Raw genomic sequence first — 19,154 nt, forward strand, 5'->3', positions numbered from 1 at the left:
CAGAGATCCCCTGCCTGTGCCTCCCGAGTGCTGGGATTAAAGGCGTGCTCCACCACGCCTGACCCACTGTGCTACTTTATAATAAGGCAGTGACACTAAAAAGTGCCACCTGCAAACAGAGCACTCCCTCCTCCTGGGCCTCCCTCCCCAGTCAGCATCGCAGGGAATTTGTTCCATGGATTTTAGTTGTCCTGTGATTTTACACAATTGATGGAGTCCTAGAAGGCTCCACCATCTCAGGATCTGCACCACCTTCATGGGTTCTGCCTGCTCTGCCTGCTCTGCCTGCCGGTCTGAGGGGTAGCAGCTGGAGTAGCTGATGGTACCACTGGCCTCTGTCACTGCTCCTGGGCTTGTGATTTTTAGGTTCTGTCCTTAGTACTTTTGATCAAATGGCTTTGTTGTGGCAGCAATGGGTCAGAGGACCTGTCTGAGGTTGAAATGCTGTCACAATGTGGGAGCAGCAGAGACTGCGTCCAGGACAGTTCACACCCTTAGAGAACTTAGGAAGGGGCTTACTTCCCCCACATAGGACTTTCTATTGGCAGTTATTTCGTGCTTACTGTATGCAGGCTGCTATGGCTCTTGGTCTAGAGCAACTGACATGTTTTTGTTTTATTTGTAGGTGTATTAAATTTTAATGCAGAATTGTCAACCAGAGCATCCAGAAACAACTGGGAGAAGCATCTTGAAGCTCTTCTTCTACCTGAATTGAAGGTGAGCTGTGACTGTCACTCAGCACTTCTCTAGGATAGGGTAGGGGTCTCCCACATATCTGCAGAGCAATCTTTGCCCATTATTCGTGGGGAAGAGCTGCAGGAGCCTCTACCAAGGTTCAAATTTCAGTGTCCTCATCCTCCAGCTTGTTCATCGTCACTGTAGATAGCAGCATCTGAGGGTGGGAACCAGACTTTCGATCCTATAGAGACGTGCTGGGATGCACAGTAGTCGAGGATTAATGACCCTTCTGTCAGAGAGGAGCAATGCACCCCACAAATAAAGTGAGGAAAGAAAAGCAACAGATATGGTCCTCTTAGTCCCCTGTGCACAGGGAGGGAAACCCTACAACAGGTACTGTTGGATTACAGCAGAAACCAGCAATGGGAAACTGAAGACAAGGAGGGCAACCACAGTGAGTTACTAGGTGTCCCAGATGTGTGCAGCAGTGTCTCAGTTGGAGAATTCTGTGTCATTTTCTTCACCCAGCATCTTGACCAAACCTTGCCAGATGTAAATGCTCTTATCAGCCAAGATGAGTGCATCAGCTCCAACCCCGTGGCCAAAATCATATACAGGGACCCAGCAACCTTCCTGCCTCACTTGCCCCAAAAGAGTGTGGTTCATTGCTCGAAGATTTGGAGCTGCAGGAAGAAGATCACAGTGGAGAACCTGTGGCATATTGTGGAACAGAAAAATGGCAAAGAAACCGTGCCTGTCCTCTGGCGCTTCCTCCAGAAGGTACAAGTGACGCCCGGATGATCTAGCTTTTTCTGTGCAGATGATCCCCAGGACCGAACAAGCCCTGAACCTTTGTTCAGAATAGTGGTTCCTAGGGTGGAACTCTGAGCAGCTGCCAGTGCTGTGGCTCTAATAGAACGTGAACAGCAGGAGACTCAAGGAGAGAGGGAGGTCTTCAGCCCTTGCTTGCAGTCTCAGGCAGTCTGAAGCAGAGTCACATGTAAACTACATACGAGTTAGTCAGTGGTCACCTGAAGAGAACTTGAGGACCAGGGGTCTACTGGCCACTCAGCAACAATGAAGGTACAGGTCTCGAGCCATGTCTCCTCCTCATAGCTTGGAGCAGGTGACCTGCAGAGCCTGCTCACTGCAAATATTATTAGTATGTAAAACCTTCCTCCCAACCTGTAGACCTTTTAGGCACAGACTGAAGTGGGGATGTGGGCTGGAAGCAGGGTGGAGAGCATTGAGATGCAGCAATCCTGTCTAACACCCAGAAACACATGCAGCTCCTGTACCCACTGGGGTCCTCGAGCACAGTGGTCTTTTTGTTTCCCTGAGAACCAGTGTTTACAGCCAGCAAGTGATTCAGAAACTTCTGGTGTTCACAGAAGAAATGTCCTCATGTCAACGCTGTGACTTCTCTCGGGTACTTTCCTTTGGCTGAGAAAGCCGGGGTTTGAGGCTTTGGAACAATAGCCACTACTAACTGCTGGTCACATGGGCACAAGAAAACAGTTCTTTTGCTTCTCTTTATACTTTAATAATGATAATTATTAAACATATTAATATCAGATTGAGGGGTCCAGTGGGACATTCCTACACATGCACACAGAACACACTGGTGATGTCCCCCCTTCCTTTTCCAACCTTTCTATCTCTCTCCTCCATCTGCTGCTACACAGATGGGCTGAGAAAGCGGTTACATAATCACATCCCTGTCTTTCTGTTCACATGGAACACCCTGAGGTGGTCCCTGGAGACCAGTGGAGTAGAGCGGTGATTGCCATCCTTCCTCTAAGTCAACCTCCCTTAGCCCGTACATATGAGTGTCTGCTGCTTATCTTTCTGTATCTGACTTATTTCATTTAATAAAGTGACCTCCTGGGGCTGGAGAGATGGTTCAGTCACTGAGAGCACTGACTGTTCTTCCACAGGACTTGAGTTTAATTCCCAGCACCCATATGGCGGCTCACAACCATCTATAGTGGGATCTGATGCCCTCTACTGGTGTGCAGACAGCCATGCACGGAGAACTCATGCACATAAAATACATAAATCTTAAAAACAAATAAATGTAAAGTGACCTCTATGCCAACTGTATCCATTTTTGTGTCAATGGCAGGACTGTATCCATCCTATGCTCTAAGGCTGCCTGTCTGCCTCTGAGACATACACCACACATTCTCTGCCCATTCGTCTGCTGACAGGCATGTAGGCTGAGGTTGTCTTAGCTGTTGTGTGTGCTCATGTGACCTCATTTCTGTGAGTGCAGAACCAGAAGAAAGGATGGACTGTATGGTGATTAACATTTAATTTTTGAGGACGCTCCATACTTTTTGCCCTGATAGCTGTTCATATTTACACTCTACTAGCAATGCTAATCCCTTTTCTGCACATCCTGGCCAGCATCTGTCCCTTGCTGTTTTCTCACTCACCTGCTGACTGGGTGAGATGGTATTCCATCTGACTGGTGCATTTGGATTCCTGTCCAGAAACCACTCCTCACCCAGCATGTTTCCCTGTTTCTTCTGGCAGTTTTGGGTCCTGCAGTTAGGTACTGGGTCCAGCCTGGGCTGATGTTTTACTGGATGAGACAGGATGCAGTCTTCAAGGCAGCTCTGTCCCATTGGATTTTGGCACATGGGTTTGGCTCTGGGTGGGCTGTGTGTAGAACAGTATAACCCTGCATGCCCTTTGTGGTTACTTAGTGAAAGAATGGGGTGGCCCTTTCTTGTATTTAAATTCTAGGGTACATCCCTATGTAAGATGAAACACTGACCAGATTGGATCAGCAGCACCAATCGCCCACAAAGAATATGTGCCGACAGCATTTCTTAGATTAATGAGAGGCATCACTATTACCCATCTTCCTTTCTGCAGGAACCAGAACTGAGGTTGGTGAAATTCTTGCCTGAGATCTTGGCCTTGCAAAGAGATCTAGTGAAACGATTCCAGAACATTTCAGAAGCAGAGCACAGTTCCATCCGAAGTTTTATTGGCAGTCACCAATCAGGTATGATTCTGCCCAAGCTCTAAGAAGAAATGAGGACCCTCTGTGTTTACAGAGGAAGGTACGAGGGCTCTGTTACCGGTGCCATGTGTCTTGAGCTTTCACCATGAGGTGAGGAGACACAAATTCCAGCCAGCTCAGCTGCAGCAGGACAGCACAGAGTTGGTTCTATCCAGAGATCAGAGCTTGTACTGTGTGGATCAGAACTTGGCTGTACTGTTGTCACGGTTCTCACCAAAAGCTTTACTCAACAGATGGGCTCAGAATGCTGTACCACGATCGGATCACTGTCTTTCTTTCCACCTGGAATGCGCTGAGGCGGTCACTGGAGACCAATGGTGAGTGTCCTCCTCCCCTAGCAGAGTGTCACACAGGATGTGCTGTGCGCACAATGCTCTGTTGGAGCTCGGCCTGTTACACCAGCACCACACAGGCTCTCTAGGTGTCTCCATGTGGAGGCTGTCTTAGTTAGAGTGACAACTGCTCTGAGGAAACGGGATGATAAAAACAAGTTGAGGCAAAAAGGGTTCACGTGGTTTATTTCTTCCTCAGCACTGCTCATCATCAAAGGAAGTCAGGACAGGAACTTAAGTAGGGCAGAGACATGGAGGTGGAAGCTGATGCAGAGGCCATGGAGGGCTGCTGCTTTACTGACTTGCTCCCCACAGCTTCCTTGGCCTTCTTTCTTATTCAATCCAGGAAAACCATCCCAAATATGGCAACACCCACAATGGGCTTGGCTCTCCTCCATCAATCACTAATTAAGAAAATGGCCTACAGCTGGATCTTATGGAGGCATTTTTTTAATTGAGGTTCCCTCTTGGAATCAGCTGGTGTCGAGGTGACATAAGACTAGCCAGTATAGGGGGCTGGAGAGATGGCTCAGTGGTTAAGAGCACTGCCTGCTCTTCCAAAGGTCCTGAGTTCAATTCCCAGCAACCACATGGTGGCTCACAACCATCTGTAATGAGGTCTGGCGCCCTCTTCTGGCCAACAGACATACACACAGACAGAATATTGTGTACATAATAAATATTAAAAAAAAAAAGACTAGCCAGCACAGGATCTGAAGTATGGCATTAGAGTCTCCCTCTTCTTGAATCCAAAATCTCCTTGAATCTAAAAACTGGGTTTCAAGAGAGCTGGGATCACTGAAAACTTGCCAGCACATCTGTTAGAGGCAAGACCTTAATACCAGGTCATTGAAGTGTGTCAGCTGGTGGGACCGTGTCTGTGTGCCTCTTTCCCTCACCTTGCTCAAACAGCATGGAACAAGCCCTACCTGGCTGCTGCTGCTAAGGAATAACCCTGTCATTTCCAGGTGAGATCAAGCTACCAAAAGATTACTGCAGCTCCGACTTGGATCTGGATGCCGAATTTGAGGTCATCCTTCCACGGCGAAGGGGCCTGGGCCTCTGTGCAACTGCCTTGGTCAGCTACTTGATTAGCCTGCACAATCAAATGGTCAACGCGGTGCAAACGTTCTCCACGGAAAACAGCAGGTGCGTGTCCAAGTCAACAGAACTTGGTGCTTGTCCAGCCCTAGGCTCCTGAGCCCCTGCCAACTTCTGCTCTTCCATGGCAGACGCTCCCTTAGCCGCTCTCTCCAGAGTCCTCCACAGACATACAGCTTTCCCCTGCTCAGTTCACAGAGCCCGAAGCAGGGGTGTCTGCATGTGTCTGCTTTTGATATCAATCATGTGTCTTGTGTCCCTCAGCTATTCTGTAGACACCTCTGAGGTTACTGACCTGCATGTCATCCACTACGATGTGGAACGGGACCTGATTCCACTGATTGTCTCCAACTGCCAGTACCAAGTGCAGCAAGGTGGAGAAACCTCACAAGAGTTTGACCTAGAGAAGATCCAGCGGCAGATCAGCAGCCGCTTCCTCCAGGGCAAGCCCAGGCTGACCCTCCAGGTAGGCTGAGCCTGCTGCCAGTTATATGCTTAGTGTGTCTGTCATGAATAAGGGATCCTTATTTATGTTTTGAAGTACAACACAGTACACTACGCCAGCCACAGTCTTATCTGCTTCATTTCCTTGCCACCCAAAGCATGCATGGTCACAGCTCCATCAGCCTCCCCGCTGTGGTGATCTCAAGGCCTTTGGTACCACCCACTGAAACTCAGTCTCCCAAAGGCATCCTCTGGTCTCAGTGGACTTAGCATTTAGTTTTTCTGACATAATTAAGGAAATCATCAAAGAACTCTGCCACTGTTGCACTGGTCGTCAGCATTCTGTGCCCGGGAACCAGTGTGCCTTCTGTGTGTCCTCATCCATTAACTGCCATCGCCTGTCATTTTAACAATCTATTCTGTGTCCCTGGATCATCTCTGTATTTGATGCCCAGCATGGAATCCTACTGCCTCCCTTCACCTGGCACAGAAGGCCCTATGGGCTGGCTCCAGCTCAGATTTCCAGTTACCTTAACTCAATTAATTGCCTGCCCTCAGACATAGGATTCCTGCCACCAAGGAACACAGTGGCAGAGCCACATCTCTGTTCCTACATCTGGAGAGCTGGTGATCCCGTCTAGTCAGATACATTACTCTTGTACGTTTATTCGTGTCCACAGACATCCATTAGTTTACCGTGGAGACTGCAGTTAGGCTGTGACTTGGAGTGTAGAGTATTTCTGATTCACTCTGACAGCCGTGCTGTGCAGAAGAGTGACCTCCTTGTCCGAGCTCTAGACTTAACAGTTACTGAAGAGCTGGTAAATGGGCTGTCCTCCTGCGCATGTTCCTCCTGGGGCCCCGTGCATACTCATTGTTATGCACCATCTATGTAGCAGTATCTCTGAGGCCACTGCAGCAAGGCTGGCACCTGCTGTGTCACTGCTTCCAAAGACAGTGTCTTCAGCAGACTTCCTGTAGCAATGCCACCTTTCCCAGGAATGCCCTGAGTAGCGGGGTCCCACTGCTGAGTTACTCGGGGTCCACTGTGGATTTCACCTCTAAGAACCTTTCTTTCCCAATTTAGGGAATACCCACACTGGTGTACAGACATGACTGGAACTACGAGCATCTCTTCATGACCATCAAGAACAAAACGGCACAGGTGCTCTTGACAACTCTTGTCCTTCTCTGGGAGGCTCTATCCACTCCAGATAGCTCCAGCCTCATCCTGTGTCTACTGTGAGCACTAGAGGCTCAGTGTCTTTTGAAGAATCCCAGGACTCCTGTGAGCCGGGCTTATTACACAGGAAGCAGGGCAGCAGTTCACTGAGCTTTCTTGTTCAGTTTACACACAGTCATTCTGAGGAGCGGATTTCTAGTAACATATCACTGCTGTGTGCGCTGAGGATAAACAGCCAGAGAACTTAAATGTGTCCCTGCTCGTTCCTAGCAAGTCTGAGAGGAAGCTGAATGGCTGTGTCCCCTCATAGGATTGTTACTGTTTTGTTGATTTTGTTCGTTTTTCGAGGCAGGGTTTTTTGTGCATTCCTAGCTATGCTGGAACTAGCTCTGTAGACCAGGCTAGCCTCAAATTCACAGAGATCCGTCTACCTCTACTTCCCGAGTGCTGGGATTAAATGTGTGCACTAGCACCTCCTGGCTATAGGATTTGTCTGAGGCTCAGTGAGTTTGCCTCCATTACTGTGGAGTCTGTAGTGCTGCCTGCACTTAGTGTGCACAAGAATCAGCCATGTGCTTTCTACGCAGCCTGTCCCAGCTCTGTCCTCTTCCCTGTTGGTGAGAAACAAGAGGTCAACCACAACCCTAACCTTGCATTTTGTTCCCCAGAGCCCACTCACCAACTCAGCCATCAGTGCCATCAGAGGACAGCTACAGTCCTACAGTGATGCCTGTGAAGCCCTGTCTGTCGTAGAAGTCACCCTGGGTTTCCTGAGCACAGCTGGTGGGGATCCTGGCATGAACCTGAATGTGTACATTCAAGATGTCCTACAGATGGGCGATCAGACAGCGCTGATCTTAAAGGTAAGCAACAGTACAGAGCCTGCAGGAATATCCCAGGAATCCCTGTACTCTGGAGGATGAGGCAGGAAGATTGCCAGTTCCAGGTCAGCCTGGGCTACAGAGTGAGTTCCAAGCCATACTAAGCTACTGAGCAAGACCTCAAAACAGAGAGGGGGAGTCCTATTGGAAGACGTTGCATGGGAAATCACATGACCCTCCCCAGAAGCTCCGGATTCCTACCTAATTGCACCATGCATCCATGTCAGAACCCCAAAAAGGGGAACATCAAGAATGTTCCTCACACAGCCAGTCCAGCATGCACACAGCACACTCGAGAAGGAGACTGACCATCTAGGCTGCCACCATCTGTGAGCAGTGTAGATCTGCACGATGTGTGATATCACAACTCTCTGAGGCAGAATTTAAAGACTGTGAGGGATGGGTCAGCTCATTTGTGGATGTGACTGTCTCATGACAAGGGAAACAGAATGAGCTCAAGACAGAAGTGGGGGAACGTACCTATGGTGTGCACTTAGACTCCTTAGTGCACAGGAGTGACACATTGGGACTTTGGCCTTCCACCGAGGTTCTGCTTCACTTTCAGGCCTTAAACAGATGTCAGCTGAGACACGTCATTTCCCTCTGGCAGCTCCTATCTGCACATAAGTCAGAACAGCGGCTGCGACTGAACAAAGTGAGTTCCACCTCTGCTTTCCGCTGCGGAGGGAGCAGCGAGCACCCAGGTCTTCTGAGGTCTTACTGTACCACTTGTTGATCCTTCAGGAGCCGTTTCGGGAAATTGATGTCAAGTACAAAGAGGACCTCAGTCCGCAGCATGCAAGGCTCCTCAGCACATTCCTGAATGAGGCAGGCTTGGACACCTTCGTCCTGGAGCTCCATGAGATGATCATGCTGAAACTCAGGGGCCTCCAGGCTGAGAGCGGCTTCAACCCCAATTGGAGGTATGACTTTGTACAGCTGCTGGCAGAATGCCCTGTTGTCCAGTGGCTTCCTCTAGACTTGAAGATTCTCCTAACTTATCCAAGACCCTTCTCCTGCTAATTTTCCATGCCTTTTCTATTTTGTACCTTTGGTTTGGTTTTCAGATTTTTAAGACAGGATTTCTCTGGGTAGCTCTGGCTGTCCTAGAATCCTAGAGTTCTGTAGACCAGGCTAGCCCCAAACTCAGAGATCCATGTGCCTCTGCCAAAGAGAGCTGGGATTGGAGTGTGTGTCCCCCCCATTCCAGGCGTCCTTGGTTTTAATTTCTTGAGTTCTCTCTTTGGTTTTAGTCCCTTGTGATTAAAACAAAGCAGGAGGTTCCCGAAATGCCCAACAGGTTTGCTTGTTGCACATGCATGGAGCCTTATGTTTAGATCCCTGGAACCCATATTAAAATCTGGGTGTGACTGCCCATGCATGCAGCTCCAGCACTGGGGATGTGGGAGGGAAAGACAGGAGGACCCTGGGAACTTGCTGAAAAAAAAAGTAAGTTCCAGGCTCAGTAAGAGACCCTGTCTCAAGAAATGAGGGGGAAAGTGATAGAGTAAGATACACAATGCCATCCTCTGACCACTGAATACACATGCACAGACATGTGAACACATGTCCATACCACAATACACAAAAGGCAGGCAAACAGGAAGGAAGGCTGAGATGTAGGTCATCGGTGGACTGTTTGCCTAGGATGCACAGAGCCCTGGGTTCATTCCTCAGTGCTACAGAGATGGGGCATGGTAACAGACACCTACAATCCTGACACTCAGGAGTTAGAGGTAGAAAAATCAGATGTTCAAGGTCATCATCAGCTACATAGCAAGTCTAAGGCCAATCTGGGCCACACAAAAACTACCAACTCATATATTCCCCTTATATCAAGTAGTCTTATTATGTCACACAAATATTCACTCTAGAGTTGGTAAAAAGTCACACCAGTGTGTCCAGGCTACAGAACACACATCTCTTCCAAGCATGTCAATCTAACGGTCCAACACCAGTGTCTCCTTTTATCTGACATCCCTGATTTGGAGACTCTTAGTGACAGAGCACATTTTGCACTCATCATCCATTTGTGAAGATGCCCTTTATCGTTTTCGCTTAACTGGGGGCTGTTAATCTCTATTAAATTTTTATTGTGTGTGTGCTGTTTTGCCTGCATATGAGCCGGTGCACCACTTTAATGCCTGATTCCCTGGGGAGGTCAGAGGATTCTGATCCCCTGGAACTGACGTTACAGAGATGTTACAAACTCTCTCTTATTCCTTGTGTTCACAGCCTCAGGGATACTCTAGTGAGTTACATGGAGACTAAAGACAGCGATGTCCTCCCAGAAGTGGAATCCCAGTTCCCAGAGGAGATCCTCATGTCCAGCTGCATCTCAGTGTGGAAAGCTGCTGCCACACGAAAACAGGACCGGCAAGCGAGGTAGAGCAGCTCAGCCTTCAAACCTGGCTGGAGAGGAAGGTCCTCCCCACCTCCCCTCATAGCTCCCCACACAGGCTGTGTCCCTGCGTGAAGAAAAGTGGGGGCACCGCACTGGATTCAAGGCTTACACACACCATACAAGAGGACGGCTTTTAGAGAACCAAGCTGTTTCTGGAACACACGCCTATTCCAAAACTTCCTCGTGTATGATGATACGAAATTGCCAATCAACTGCCTCTTAACATTCCAGAAGAAACTAAAGAGAACCACAGTCAGGTCATAACCAGTACTGACCCTCTGAAGACTGCCAGCCTCTCCCCTCATAGTTCATGGCCACCACTTTACCGCATAGAGAGAGGGGCAGTCATTTCTTCCTATTCTATTATATATTACAAAAACAAATTTATTCTTTCTGTACATGTATAAGAATACATGTACATATATAATATATACAGAAAGGAAACATTTATTCTTCTTTCTGTACATTTATTCTTCCTTCCAGTCCCTTAAGTTTTGAGTGCTACACACGTATTTCTTGGTTTCTAAGATGCGTGAAAATTGCCACACTAGCACAAGGAAATCCAGGGTGCTTGTACAAGCTGTAAGGCCACGTGAACAAGACCTAACGCCGACCCCAGAATGAACTGGAGAGCAGGGACGATGGTGGCTGCTGGAGCACTTGCCCCCCATACACAGCGTCCTGGGTTCTCTCCCCAGCACTGCAAACGGGAAAGGGGACAAGGGAAAATGTGTTACAGGCCTTGGTCAGAGGTATCTGGGGGCTGGGACTATGGCAAACATAGTGCCCTGAAGGTCACATGCTAGCACGGTTGAAATGAAAGCTATTCGAGGGATACTGTGGAGAGTTACTGACTGTAGCTGTCCAATATGCATTCAACAAGATCTGAGCTTCCCTGAGCACAAACCAGTTAAGAGAAGGCAGGAAAAGAGCCCACCCTGATCTCGTGCTGTCTTTCCCACTGGACGTGATGCCTCTTTGTGTCACAGTCCGCTCTGCTTCCCCTGATCCCTCTGGACTAATCCTATTCCTGGCGCGCACCACGTAAGAACAGCCAGTGTTCACAAGCTGGAAGTCATTTCTTTCACAGAGACAGTAACTTGAACTCGAGGGCCCATATACTCTGCAGAAATACAGACTGGTAGTCAGGAGCACATCCATGGGCACAGCACCACCATCAAAGGTGAATCTGAACCACGCCCTGTTCTGAGCAGACCTGCAGTAACTCATGTCAGACTGTTCACAGTGACAGTGATCATCTTACTCCAAACTATGAAATGCACTTGTCCCCAGATGTCTCCATTCCAAGTTTCCTGCTGAATGCATGTGTCAGGGTACAGGGTTCACTGAATTTCCCAACTTGGCCTTGGATCTCCATTGATACCTCATATTGGGGTTTAACTTGCCCTGGTCATCAGAGGGCAGCTGAGCCCCACACTGTTTCTTGCTGTGAAGGCCTTTTTTGGCTTTGACCTAGCTAGGCATTTTTGGTTTTGATTTTTTTGTCATGAAGAATTTTAATTAAGATGTTTTCATTTTGTATGCTATGCTATGCTTAACTGTCTATGTATGTCTGTGCACAAAATACACAGATGTAGCCCTGTCAAAAGTGAACTGCCCTATTTTTGTCAGACCCATTTTAATAAACTTGAGCTTTACTGCTGAGAGTCCTTCTTGGGCCGGGAAGATGGCTCAGTGAGGAAGGGCACTCGCTGCCAAGTCTGATGACTTCAGCTGGGACCTGGGTCAGAGAAGGAAGGAACTGGCTAACTTCGGGTTGTACACACAGACACACACACACACACACACACGAATTTTTGAATGTTTCAATTCCTGAGTGCAGAGTTTACATCTACAACACACAGACCTTGGCCAGGCTTTTCGAAATGGTTTTGGGTTTCTGTGAATTTCCCCTGCTGCAGTATCCAGTAGGGTTCAGAACAGAAAACCTACAGTGTAGGACATGGGGTGATATTTTTCCTCAGAGTAAAAGGACTGCAGGACTTTTGTTTATGGCAGAGACCGCGCTGCTGTACTGGTCTCAGAGCATTCTGCTAGAGGAAACCTCACTGGACAGCTACCAGAAAATGGAGATGAGCCCTGACTTCAATGAATCGGGCTTTGGATGAGGAAGATCCATCAGGAATAGGAAATAAGGGCAGGAAAGGAGAAGTAGTTCAGATTCTGTGCCTTCCCTAAGCCATGCTAGGATTTGCCATTTGTTAAATGAAATAGCCATGAGCTACTTCAGCTAAGAGGAAAATTCCAGTGTTCTTACCTCGAAGAGGACTCGAGTGACCCAAGTCTGGGTGTCCCCAGTACACCAGTGCATGAGTAGGAACACCGTAAATGGAGACCAGTCATTGGTTTCCTGGCTGCCCTGACCCGAAGAATCACAGAAACTGTATCAATTACAACAGTGCTTGGCCAATGGTTCAAGTGTATTTGTAGCTAGCTAGTTAATATCCTAGCCATTTAATCTTAATTCCTAGCTAGTTAATCATAAATCAACACATTTGCATTGATCTATGTATTGCCTTGATGGCCTACCAGTAAGTTTCCAGCATCCTTCTACTTAGGTTGCTCCATGGCATCTCTTTGACTGCACACCCCGCCCCCAAGATTTCCCGCCTGACTTTACTCTGCTAAGCCATTGGCTGAAACAGCTTTATTCATTAGCTGAAAAAAGTAACACATATACAGAAACATCTTGCATCAGAACATCTCTCATGGTCCTGGACAGACGTGAGCAAATATCTATTCACCCCAGAAGAGACACTGAGAAAAGACCACACTAATTACTGCAAACATGTCTACCTTAGGGACAGACACATGGGTGACTCATGACGCATGGCTGCATCACTGAAATGCTCAGCCGGGCTTGAGTAACAAGTTATCAAAGCCCTGCACCCCAAGGCTCACAGCTGTCTCCACAAGTGTCTGCTCCCCTAGGATTTGCATATATAACCTCGGGGACAAGTCTATGAGCCTTGGGACTGTGTGCTTGAGAGCCCAGTGAGTTTCCCCTGAGCCCCCAGTGCCCTTCAGGAACCAGTGTTCAGTTAGGAGGGAACAGTTCCACAACAGGTGGATAACGTGTTGAAGGTCAGGCTGCAGAACCAGCTGAGCCCAGAGGGGTGCTCAGTGGGCAGGAGACCCAAGGCCCTGCGTTCTATACCAAGCAGTGAATAACATCTGTATTGCTTTCTGCACTTTCTGCTCCCTTAGCTTGCTAAGTAAGCCTGGGTGCGAGCATTCAGGATCCACACACAACTAGAAAAGGAGCACGAGGAATGCACATTTCTCCAGACAGCAATGCTGGCAACTCACACCCTCTCTGTAGGCACACTGCACAGCACACTAGTGTTCATCTGGGCTAGAGTGGGGGGTGCAGGGCGCAGCACCTACAGCAGAGGGGAGGGCAGGGCGCAGCCCCTACAGCGGGGGGTGGGGGTGGGGACAGGACGCAGCCTCTACAGCAGTCTCTTGCTTGGGTGCTGCTCCTGCTGGGTTTCCTTCCCAGGCAGAGGGAGAAAGATCAGTGCTCCTTTCAGACAGCACCTCAGCCATGACTTCCACAGAACCCACAGCTGCTGCCCCATCTCCACTGGCTTGAGTGGTTCCCAAACACCAAACGCTTTCCCCAGCCACTCTAACGAAGCCAGGCTGGCTTACCTGAGAACCGGTGCTGGCCCTCCTGTCTGCCAGCTCCATGACGACAGGCCTGCCACTTGACCTCTTCACACTGCAGTTTCCGCCTCTGCAAAAGGCCTTCCGTTTCTGTGGGAAGAGAACACAGGGTGGTAAATAAAGCCCAGTGCCTGTGCTCAGTGAGTCTGGAGGAACCGGGCTTTCTCTCCCCTGGAAACCACTAACTTTCAAGGTCCTGCCAGTTGTGTTAGAGGAAGCCTTTCCCCAACCACAGACTCAAGTTTGGTCTAACCTCGTCTTCTCTATTTCCCTCGTGAAAAGTATCTTCAGACTACACAACTTAGGTGTACACGTCTGAACTCCCCTGGTGACGGTCAGCCCATGTCACCCTGACCTCAGCTGCTGCCTCACACACCCACCGCACTCCTACCCTGGGACATTTGTGCCTGTTGTCCCTTCTGCCTGCCACACTCAATCCCTCTCCTTTGATGAATTCTGGTCCTCTCATCCCCCACTACCCTCTCTCATCCCTTCCTCCCCGACTGAAACCCGTCTCCCCAGCAAGTCTTCTCCTACTTCCCCGTGTCTTTTGTGTGTGGCTGCTTGCATGGGCAGGGGTGGGAGGTTATTTACTGAAACACGGACAACTTAACAGTGGCCACGCCACTGAAGAAAGTGGCAATCCATGCCCGAGTCCACGGAGGAGTGGGGCAACCTTCAGGTGCCCTAAGTATCATTTCACACAGCCACCCTCACCTACAGCTCAAAGTCCTCTTCCCATGTGTATTTACTATTTTCCCGCACACCAGCACAGCACAATGGCAATACCCTCACATCTTCTTGTTCTCAACTCATCACCAGCATTTACCACAAAGCAGAAAGAGCAAGAAGGAAGCACTGATCCAAGAAATAAAAGAGGAACCGTCTATTTCCAAAGGAAGTGCCTTAGATTTGCTCAGGTTTACCAGACCATAACTAAGCAAGAAGATCCAAGCCCAGCCCTTCCAGCTGGGGCCTGCTTACATAGGCTCTTTTAACTTGTCTTAAGGTAAAAACAAAACTGCAGTCTAGAGCCGGAGAGATGGTTCAGTAACTAAAAGTGTGCACTGCTGTTTCACAGGACCCAAGTTCAATTCCTAGCACTCAGGCCAGGAGACTCACAGTCTCCTGTGACTCCAGCTCCAGGGCTCTAGCTCCTTTGGACTCCACAGACGCCTGCCCTCATGGCACAGACTTACACAAATAAAAATAAATCTGTAAAAAATCTCCAGTCTGCTGAGCTCATATCATGAAGAGGAGGGACACACATTACATAAGGTTCTGTGTCCTGAACCAACAGAATGGGCATTTGGGTGAAAGACTCTGCACCAGACACAGGAAGGTTGTACCCTCAAGTGTCCATCCAGGGAGGAATTAATGGGGCAGAGAACTGAGGTTAGGAACAGAAAAACTACAGTTCTGCACCAAATCGTCAGGCATTAGGCAATTTTGGGTTTGTTTTGGGTGGACTCCTTGGGGTAGCTACTCTTGGTTTTCATCTTGACTCTATCTGGAATAGACTAAAACCTAGGCAGCTGGGCAGACCTGTGAGGGACTTCCGTGATTGGATGATCCAAGGTAAAGAGTCCCACCCTAAATCTGGACCTCACCTTCTGGTGACAGTCTACATAAGAGGACAGGGAAGGAGGGAGCTTTTGCTTTTGCCTGCTAACCCTCACTCTCCATGGTAAGTTCTGAATCTCCTTTGTGTATTTTCATTTTATCTGTTCTGTTCCCCTAGAGAACCCTGACTAATTCACACCCTGGTCTGGGTCAGCTATTTATGCCAACTCTGGCACAGGACAGCTTCTCTTGCTGCTCTCAGAGACCCCTGTAAGCCCTGCCCCTAGTGACCTCCTGAGGCCAGGCTCCTTCCCTGACTGGTCTGGTCTGACCCCTCCAGAGGAAGAGCCTAAGGAGTTCCAAAGTCCAGGCCCCTCCCCAGTCTTCTCTTACAGCCATTCCCAGCTCCTCTAGGGGAGAGGGGTTAGGCCCCTCTCTACAGAAATATAAAGTTCTCACCAATCGCTGAGCTTGACCCAAGATCAGGCCACCACACCTCCAGAAGTCCCACATAAACACTGTCTACTGCTCATTTCTTGCTGTTTCTCACTGGAGCAGAGGCAGCTGTCCCCCAATGTGTGTTTGTAGTGTGGTTTTACTTTGTGGTATTCCTTGGGTCGGGAAACCCCAGGATAGCTTTCCCTTCAGAGCTGTAACACTTGTATTGGGGATCGCACGCGGACATACACGCACGCGCGCGCGCGCGCGCGCGCGCGCACACACACACACACACACACACACACACACACACACGGTAGGGGTGGGGGAGAAAGACAGACAGACAGGGACAGAGACTGAGCAGAGCTCGAACACTTGCTGCTTCCAGGCACCAATGGGCAGTCATTCCCCTCAGACGTGTAACACTTAAAGTCTGCAGGAGCGTTTTATGTATTTAATTTGTTTTTCCAAGACAGGGTTTCCCTGTGTAGCCCTGGCTGTCCTTGGAACTCACTCTGTAAACCAGACTGGCCCCGAACTCAAGAGATCCCCCTGCCTCTGCTGCCTCCCCCCGCCCCCCAGCGCTGGAATTAAAGGTGTGCGCCACCCTGGCCCGCGAGCCTCTTTCCCTGGTCTTTTGAATTGTTATTTCGGCCTGAGGGCGCCTCGCAGCCAACGCAGTTGGGGAGAATCTACAGCAAAGGTGTCCCCTCTTCCTTTCCTCTAAAGGTTACAGAGAGGCCGTCTGCTCAGCAAGCTGTGCCCAAGTGCGGACCTGATGAAGAGGAACCGCGGCCCCGGGCTCGGGGTGTGCGAGAGACGCGGCTGCTCGTGGATCCTCCGAGTGCGTCCCACGCTGCCCGGGAGGCCGGAGGCGCGGAGAGCGCAGCGCGAGCGCGCATTTCCGAAACCCAGCGGCGACCACAGACGGGACAGCGGCCTGAGGCGCCCCGACGGCCAGCGCTAAGGAAACAGCGCCCCCTGGCGGCGGCCACCACAGCTAACGCGACGAACGCGGCGACGAAGGCTAACGGCTCCGCACTGGGCGCTCCGGAAGTGACGTCACGAGAGGCGCCGGGGCCCAACCTTGGCGCTCGAGGCCGTCAGAGGAAACCCTGTTGCTCTGGGAACGATAATGGGGTCGGGACCCGCTGTAGCCACGCTCCTCTAATGACTTTACGGCCTCATAGCCCCTGTGCAGCTGTGAAACCGAACACCGGGGCTGCACCGCAGGCCTGGCCCGGGCCACCACGCTGCCAGAAGTTGCCTCCTGCCTTTGTGGGCGCGGCCCGTATTTCCGGTCCGCTCGTCTGGTCGCGGAGCGCTTTCTTCCTTCATCCTGGCTTGATAGGCAGAAAGGAGATTGCGGTGAACTGGAGGGGGCCGCCCCGAGGGTCGGGCTGTCCCGAGAGCCCTGAGCCCGTTTCGATGTTTGTGCCCCGCTAGGGAACAAGCCCGGCTGAAGACGCGCGTGGTGGCCCGGGACATGGAGGCCTGGCAGCGGGACCCCACCTTCTCGGGCCTGCGGAGGGTCGGGGGCGTGGACGTGTCCTTCGTAAATGGGGAGAGCTCCCGGGCCTGCGCCTCCCCGGTGGTGCTGAGCTACCCAGAGCTCAAGGTAACCGCTCTCGTAGGCTAAGCACCCAAGGGGACTGGATCCCGAGACAGCGATCAGAGCCTGGGTGCAGTTTTGTAAACGTTTTCTCCTCCGCCCCCGCACCCTGTGGTTTTTGGGTTTTTTTTTTTTTTTTTTGATGCTAAAAAGCCTACCCAGGACCTTGAACATGCCTCGAGATTTGATACACTTTCACTTCGTTTGTAGACTTTAATGTATAGGTCGGAATGTATTTCTAAAAGGCAAAAGCTCAGGAAATAGGGTAACTGTGAAGAGTCAATGTACAAAGGGTTGGTGGGATGGTCGGTGGCTAAGAGTGAATAACAGTGAATACTGTTCCCTTTTTAAATTTGTATTTATTATATATTCATGTTCAGTTTCCATATGCCCTCAGGCCAGAAGAGGGTATAAGATCTTAAAGATGGTTGTGAGCTACCATATAGTTGCTGGGAATTGAACTCAGGACTTCTGGAAGGGCAGCCAGTGCTCTTAACCTCTGAGTCATCCCTCCAGTTCCCTTGAATACTCTTCTTGCAGAGGATCCAGGTTCAGTTTCCACTCTCACATCCTGCTGCCCCCATACTCCAGCTCCAGAAGACCTGAACGGACTTCTGGCCCCTGTGGCTCCAGCAGGTTTGTACTATATACAAACTCCCACTAGTCCATGCATAGCTACACAAAAAACAAAAATATTTCGTGCTGGGCGGAGGTGGTTCACGCCTTTAATCTCAGGGTCTCTGAGTTCAAGGCCAGGCTGTCCTGGAGCTAGTTCCAGTACAGTCAGAACTACACAGGGAAACCCTGTCTTGAAAAACAAAACAAACAAACAAAAACAAAAAACTATTTCTTAAATTATCAACAGTCAGTTCTAGGTCTGGGTGTCCTGGGTTGCTCACCTCAGGGGCCCACAGCATGCACCACAAGTTGCCCAAGCAGGGAGTCCCAGCCTTCATAGGCCTCCTCCTTTTGATCTTGTCTCACACTAGCTCCGTTTTTTTAATTATTTTTAATTTTTTGAGCTTAAATAAATGTTTTCCTTTTTTTATCATACAAACTTTCCATTTTTCTTGGTTCATAGTCTCCCTCACACAATACTTCCCATCTTCCTTCCTAATTCCATGTTAAGTGTTGCTGGAATCCGTCCCCTTGTTTGCCTCCCTCTGTCTTTTGCATGCACATGCCACATCGTCCTTCCTGTAGGCTACTGATCTGTGTGTCCATAGGCTCCCTCCCTCAAGTGTTGTTCCTTGGTCTCCATGGATAAGAGAGCATTTTTCATAAGAAGCAGGTGCCATCCAATCACAGACATTTGTAAAACTTCCTGGTGGGCATGATGGTGTACACACCTGTAATCCTGGCACTCAGGAGGCTGAGGCAGGAGGAGTAAAAGCTCAAGGCCAGCCTGGGCTGCTCGAGAAGCTACCAAAACAACAGCCAAGAGCTTCAGTTCACTCCCATGATCTGGCTATTAAAATTCACATTTGCTAATGGGATGTAGAGGCCTGTTTTGGGCTGTTCCCTGCTTGATGTGACCTTGTTGGTTCACCTTCCACCACTGCCCTCAGTCACTCCTAAATTCTCTTCTTCATGGCTTTAAATCCCCCAGCAGGGTTCCGATGGCCTTTCATGCCTGCTCTCCTACAGTGGTCCTCACCTGGCTGGCTCCAACTTCCTGAAGAGTCCAGTTTAGACAGTACTTACTCTAATGAGCCTCCTTCATCCCACACGACCAGAGTTGTGTCTTAGTGTCCTCCTGCATTCTCTGTCTGATAGACCAGAATGCATCAGGCT

The 19,154-nt window shown here is 49.7% G+C and overlaps 1 protein-coding gene and 1 long non-coding RNA gene across 8 annotated transcripts in view; one reads left to right on the plus strand and one right to left on the minus strand.

Annotated features, from left to right (window-relative positions):
* The window catches only part of LOC146893367 (E3 ubiquitin-protein ligase RNF213-like), a 90,553-nt gene extending 78,837 nt beyond the window's left edge, over nucleotides 1-11,716 (plus strand). For all 7 annotated transcript variants that reach the window (XM_087909672.1, XM_087909675.1, XM_087909674.1 and 4 more), the window contains exons 59-69: nucleotides 626-717; nucleotides 1,207-1,458; nucleotides 3,562-3,694; nucleotides 3,946-4,029; nucleotides 5,013-5,193; nucleotides 5,410-5,611; nucleotides 6,677-6,754; nucleotides 7,441-7,635; nucleotides 8,219-8,308; nucleotides 8,398-8,576; nucleotides 9,889-11,716. In XM_087909672.1, coding sequence (XP_087765798.1) covers nucleotides 626-717; nucleotides 1,207-1,458; nucleotides 3,562-3,694; nucleotides 3,946-4,029; nucleotides 5,013-5,193; nucleotides 5,410-5,611; nucleotides 6,677-6,754; nucleotides 7,441-7,635; nucleotides 8,219-8,308; nucleotides 8,398-8,576; nucleotides 9,889-10,042 — 1,640 coding nt within the window. In that variant the 3' untranslated portion in view covers nucleotides 10,043-11,716. The remainder of the gene's footprint in view (nucleotides 1-625; nucleotides 718-1,206; nucleotides 1,459-3,561; nucleotides 3,695-3,945; nucleotides 4,030-5,012; nucleotides 5,194-5,409; nucleotides 5,612-6,676; nucleotides 6,755-7,440; nucleotides 7,636-8,218; nucleotides 8,309-8,397; nucleotides 8,577-9,888) is intronic.
* LOC148120734 (uncharacterized) overlaps nucleotides 1-16,975 on the minus strand; it is a 42,492-nt gene extending 25,517 nt beyond the window's left edge. Inside the window, exons 1-2 of the long non-coding RNA XR_015738700.1 lie at nucleotides 16,524-16,975; nucleotides 13,733-13,837 (exon numbers count right to left, since the gene is read on the minus strand). This is a non-coding gene — a long non-coding RNA (uncharacterized LOC148120734). The remainder of the gene's footprint in view (nucleotides 1-13,732; nucleotides 13,838-16,523) is intronic.
* Nucleotides 16,976-19,154: the final 2,179 nt, after the last annotated feature.

Source organism: Myodes glareolus, chromosome 9 (assembly GCF_982192425.1).
Source record: "Myodes glareolus chromosome 9, mMyoGla1.1, whole genome shotgun sequence".
In the NCBI taxonomy this organism is placed as follows: Eukaryota; Metazoa; Chordata; class Mammalia; order Rodentia; family Cricetidae; genus Myodes; species Myodes glareolus.